Here is a 6235-nt window from a genome sequence, read left to right as displayed (position 1 = left end):
TGAAAGTATAAAAAAAAAACAGCAAGAATGACAAAAACACTTGAAGCAACTTACAGAACATCTGGTGAGGCTCCCAGCTGCAGCAGCAGTTTCACAATGGCGGAATGTCCATTCCTGACGGCGTCATGAAGTGGAGAATCGTTTTCATAGCCAGGTGTGTTCAGAAGGGCTCCCCTTGTGACCAACACCTCCACAACCATAAGGTGACCCAGGTTACATGCTTCATGCTAGAATAAAAAGCAACAACACGGGCTTTACAATGTATTCAGCTCTGCTTGAATCTGGGTTTTCTCTCTTATTCTTAGAATGGATTCTAAACTTGTTTTCAATCAACTGTAATATTGATCTTTCCAGATTTTTCTGATTTATTAAGGAAGATGTTTCAAAGAGTTCAAAAGAATCTGATTATCTGTATGTTAACATTTTTTTATTCAATGTGTGCTTTCTCCTTGTGAATAATATATGAGATAGTAAAACAACTTTATAACTGCAAAATGGAACAAAGAAAAAACAGATGAGTTTAAAGGAGAACTTAGAGCTGGATAAAGAGAATTAAAGTATAACTTTGCCAAAATGTCAGTGGATCAAGTATCTAAGTAAGTACAGTGTGCAGTATTATCATAGGTAGTGCAAAGATTACAATTAGAAAAGCAGAAAAAAAACATGGTGCCATATAAAAATACATTGTGTTAAAAATATGGACAAAAGAGCATATAAAGACAAAAAGCAAAGAGTATAAAAAAAAAGAAATATGTAAAGCATGAAGGGCCCGTAAGAAGAAACGTAGCAATGAACTGAGGAGCATGAACCCAAAGCTTTACTGAAAGATGTTGAATGAATATGACAAAGATAACCAGCGCAGCCCAATTCTGCTTAAAGGTGTTTTATGAGCATCCTAAAATTATTATTTAAAGATGACCTCACCAGCAATATTTTGGGCACCAGCAAACCAGAAATTAATTTAACAAAGTTAAAATTCAGCTTAAGGGACTTCATTCACGAATCAGAGTAAGACAGAACCGCACACTTTATAAATATACTAGCTGTGATCTTTTAAATTAATTGGGCAGCTGAGAATTTTATTGGGAGTTTTTCCTTCAGCTTTATTTAGACAGTCTAAGCAGCAGACATCATGCTGGTTAGCCAAGGGCTGTGCAGTCGCTCCCTTCCAACAACTGTGTGAACACCATTCATCAGTGACATCAATCAGAAAATATTAACAAGAATATGAAGCTGATGGAAATTGGAACTTGCCCCTCTTCATTTCCAAGCAATACAAACTAAGAATGGGGTTGTGTGGCAAATGTTTATGTTGGGATTCTCCCAACTTTCTTTAGTGCTGACCATATGCAACAGTTTTTTTGCTCACTTTGATAAAAAAAAAATAAGCACAATTTTTTTGGGCAAAGCTAGCACGCATATAAAAGGAGGTTCTTATAGTGACTGACTCATTCAGGATTCGAGGCCTTGATTTCTGGTATTTTCCCAGCTAATGACAAGTCAAAGTAGAGTCTTTGTGGCTATGTTTCACAATGATGTGATCAGTACAGGCTGCTTAATTGTATTTTTAAATGACCCAACAGACTATTTGTTGCAGCTGAAGAAAGGCTTAATGCACAGTGAGAACTAATCAGACAGGAAAACTAAACTTGCATACATACTCAATGAAAGCCGCACATCATGCATGTTGGTTTGTCAGGGAAGACAAACAGTATGTTAGAGGGCTGTCTATATTTTTGTCCTCCCCAACTACATGAGAGGGTCAGAATATTAGGAACTCTTCTGACCTTTAAATATGACCTCAATAATAAACCTATCATTTTGTTTATACATTTATGGCAGTTTCACCAAAAACTGAAACATCCTGAGCTTCGTAAACACAAATGTTAAGGTAGAAGTGCTGCAGTGAACTGCATACAATTGTAGAGGTGTATCTAAGAAAATGGTCAGTGAGTGCATGTTTCCCTTACACTTTCTGTGCTTTTGATGGGCTGAACTTTCAACTGCTGTACCTTTGATCCAGTGAGTAGGGACAAAAGTAAAAGTGCAATTACTTTGGGGTGGTACACTGTCCATGGATACTAGCAGATGACATTTCTAAGTGTCCTCAAGAGAAATGTGATCAGAGAAGATACATTCATTCTCACACAATCAGAGTAAAAGTAAAAAGTGGTACTTTCAACATGGATCTCCTTTATGTATTACCTCACCTCAATGGTAAATGGACTTGGACTTGTATAGCGCTTTTCTATACACTGAAGCACACTCAAAGCATTTTCACTATTTGCCCATTTACGCTCCCAGGCATACACACACACACACACACACACACACACACACACTGTTGACACCACTGGGAGTAACTTGGTCTTGGTCAAGGACACTTCAACATGTGGACTGGAGGCGTCATAAATCAAATTTACATGGCAAACTGAAAAATCACATGTGCCTTGTTTTGTTAGTTAATTTGTGTTTCATTTATTTAGGCATATTAATTCAACATTTTCTTATCTAATGCTTTCTTCTGCCTTATTACCACATTGTGTACAGTAGCCTAAATTAATCAAAACTGGCAGGGGAGGCTTTAAACAAGAAAACTCTTAAAGTTGCCAATAAAACACTAGAGCAAATAGTTTTTCTTAACATAAACTCCAAAGAGGGCCATTCACCCTAAAGACAGTTCTTTCAAACTTAAATTTTTATGCATAGAAGATTTACGATTGTCACAATTTATTTACATACTGCTACTATGAAAATGTTTTTAAAAAATGCATCTCCCAAATTGTTCATGTTTTGAGTCTTTCTGTTGTATTTACATGCATTTGGCCAGCAGGTGTCACTAACCAGGGATGATTTAAATGTTTCAAAACAACAAACCATTTTCCGAAGCAACTGGTTCAAAGCTACTTGAGCCGGTGAGTCAAAAAGTTAATTCTGGACCCCGTAAATGTACCACTTGGTGTATTAGTCTTACCAGAGGTGTCCACCCAGCATTATCCTTGAGGTTAGGGTCAGCCCCCTGGTCCAGCAGCTCCTTGACAGCCTCTACATCTCCCTGCAAGTTCCAGAAATGGCAACAAAACTGAGGTCAGAATTACAGTTTCAATTGTAAATGCAGTGCAACAAACACAACAGCTGATCCCACTGTTTATCAATCATGCTCCACAGCGAGCCATTGATTACTTTGTCTGAGATCCAGAGGGATTAGGGCTGTTTACCAGGATTACTGTAAACCAGTTTATTCACATCAGACTTCAACATGGATATCTGATCATTCATTCATTATTTATACCACTTATCCTGAAGAGGGTCACAGGGGAGGCTGAAGAGAATCCCAGCTGACATTGTGTGAGATATGTATATATACATCCAGTGTCATCGTTGAAGTGGAAATTCCCTCCGGGCCAAAGGGGAAGTATTGAGCAAATTGCTACTTGGCACACCAAAATGAGGAGAAGACGATGATAAACTAATGCGGGCTGTGGCTACCTTCTATAATGCACACTGGCTGACAAAACATTAAACATAATAAAATAAAAACAACGGCTTGAGTTGAAGAGTCTGCGTTCTGATGGTCTCTCAACTAATAATTCAATTAGTCGACTTTCAGGGAGCAGTGCTGCATCCATCCATCCATCCATTTTCTATATCGCTCAGTCTCAAAGGGGGTCACGGGGGGCTGGAGCCAATCCCAGTTAGCTGCGGGTACACCCTGGACAGGTCGCCAGTCCATCGCAGGGCTAACACACAGACAAACAACCACTCATACACACAATCACTCCTACGGGCAATTTAGAGACACCAATCAACCTAAGCTGCATGTCTTTGGACAGTGGGAGGAAGCCGGAGCACCCAAAGAGAACCCACGCAAGCATGGGGAGAACATGCAAACTGCGCACAGAAAGGCCCTGGGTTGGCCGGGGCTCGAACCCGGAACCTTCTTGCTGGGAGGCAACAGCGCTAACCACCGTGCTGCAATTTTTATTAATTTCATTTACATTTCTATTTGTTTAGGACTTAAATACCCAAGTAATTTAGGATGTAGTGCAAAAATTCTGCAGCTTATTTTAATTGTATAAATAAGAAACAATATGCATATATATTTTAATGCTGTCATTCTATTGCAAAAAAGTTTGCATTTATAAAAAGCAAGAATGTATGGAGTCAAGTAATTAAGTTGAATTATTCAAAAACGTGTGTACCTTTATAGCAGCAAGATGCAGCAGGGTCTCTCCCTTGTGGTTCCTCTTCATAACTGCGGGACTTCCTGGACTGGACCGTCCAACACAGGCACCACGAGTACAGGGAGATTTTCCACCAACAGTGGCGAGGACACAGGTGCTGTCTCCTGGCTCTTCTCTGGAGCTTTTGATGCTCTTATCAAACCTGGGACTAGTCAAAGACAGAGGGTTGGGGACAACTGGAGACATCTGACCAAGTGATTTTCTTCTCTGTCCAGGAGAAGCCCTGGGCCTCTTTGGTGTGTTCTCTAAAGTGCTGACTTTCTCACCCACCATGGATCTTTGTGAGAAATGATTTTGGGGAGAGACAGCAACCTGCTTTTCAGGATCTTCAGTTATATTATTTGCAAAAAGTGTGTTTTCCTGGATAACACTGACTGACATATTTTGACCAGGCAAGGCTTGGTAATTCACTTCAGTGGTGCTGCCTATTGAGAAGCTCTCCCTTATGGTGGTCCTGCCAGGGCTGAGTTCGTTAGTACTGCCTTGTGGTACGTCAGGTTCAGGCTTGTCAGAGGTGTCAGCAAGGCTTAGAAAGGAAACCCTTTTACTGGATCTCCTTGCCCTTTCAGCACAGGCATGGTCCTTTACTGTCAAGGCATCTGTCTCCTCTGTGATCCCCCATTTCTGATTTATAGCCTCCAGCCTCCTCTTCTTAATGTTATCCTTGGTCTGTTTTCGGGTGGTCCTAGTGGTAGCTTGTACCAACATCTTCCTGCTGCCAGCATTTTTCTTAGCTGACCTGTTCCTCTTTCTACTGTTGCATTTTTGAGGAGAAGAAGAAGAGCAATAGTCTTGGGAGGACAAGGTGAAATTAAAACGTGACAGATCCTGCTGTTGTGCAGTAATGGTGTCTGGCTGTGTTGCAGCTGTTTCTCCAGAAGACCTGCTGTCCTTTACAATGCCCGCTGAAGGCTTCTCCAGTGTGCAGCGTACCTTGCGGCTGCGGGGGCTAAACCAAATTTTGAAGTTCTTCTTGTGTTTTATGACAGACCTCTCAGGTTGTGTTTGAATCTCAGCTACAGGGGATTCTGTGGTGAGGGGTGAAAAACAAAAAAATACACATTTAACAAAATAAAATTTCTATCATTTATTTTGTTAATACTATAATTGTGAACTGCTGTCAAAATGTCTTTGTATTTGTAAAAACATTACACTGACCACTGAAACAAAAGCAGAATAACACCAAACTCTCAATTATACTGATACTTGACAGAAGTAGAGAGGCATCCACTCAACTTCCTAAACCTTTGTGTAAATTTAGACACCAGAACAACCTGTAGGTTTGTATACTGTACATATTAACTACATGGCTTAGAAAGATGCCCAGAGTGTTGGATGGACAATAAAATAAAATATTTTACAGAAACAAGCCACTATCGTCATTTAGTGATTAAACTGGTGGAGAAACATTTTAAACATCAGTCATCATGGAATATATTAGAATATATTAATATATTATTATTGGAATATATTAAATAAATTGATTAGAAACAGTTCCAGCAAGAGTAACTACCCTCAATATTTTATGGATAATGATACACCGGTCAATAGATTGGAGGATGTAGTAGATAAGTTTAATAGGTTCTTTGTGAATGTTGGTCCTGGCTTAGCAAGAAGCATTTGTAGAGATGATACATCGTCACTATAAATAATAATATAATCGAAAGGAACATGAGTTCTGTGTTTTTGAAGCCCATAGTTGAAAAGGAAATTATAGAGATAGTGAATAAATGTGGTAACAAAACATCTAGTGATAGTGATGGTATCACTATGACAACTGTTAAATGGGTAATTGAGGGGATATGCAAACCATTAACCCATATTTTTAACATGTCGTTTCGACTTGGGCAGTTCCCCAATAATATGAAAATAGCAAAGGTTATTCCACTGTATAAATCTGGTGATAAGCACAACTTCACAAATTATAGACCGGTTTCTCTGTTGTCACAATTTTCAAAAATTCTGGAAAAACTCTTTAATAACAGATTAGA

The 6235-nt window shown here is 39.2% G+C and overlaps 1 protein-coding gene across 1 annotated transcript in view; it reads right to left on the bottom strand.

The window, feature by feature from the left end:
- bard1 (BRCA1 associated RING domain 1) overlaps positions 1-6235 on the bottom strand; it is a 32843-nt gene that overhangs the window by 23033 nt on the left and 3575 nt on the right. The window contains exons 4-6 of the mRNA XM_020607711.1: positions 4203-5272; positions 2975-3055; positions 55-227 (exon numbers count right to left, since the gene is read on the bottom strand). Coding sequence (XP_020463367.1) covers positions 55-227; positions 2975-3055; positions 4203-5272 — 1324 coding nt within the window. The remainder of the gene's footprint in view (positions 1-54; positions 228-2974; positions 3056-4202; positions 5273-6235) is intronic.

This window comes from Monopterus albus, unplaced genomic scaffold (genome assembly GCF_001952655.1).
Source record: "Monopterus albus unplaced genomic scaffold, M_albus_1.0 scaffold88.1, whole genome shotgun sequence".
In the NCBI taxonomy this organism is placed as follows: domain Eukaryota; kingdom Metazoa; phylum Chordata; class Actinopteri; order Synbranchiformes; family Synbranchidae; genus Monopterus; species Monopterus albus.
The sequence above is the reverse complement of the archived record's forward strand: the minus strand, read 5'-3'. Positions and strand labels throughout refer to the sequence as shown.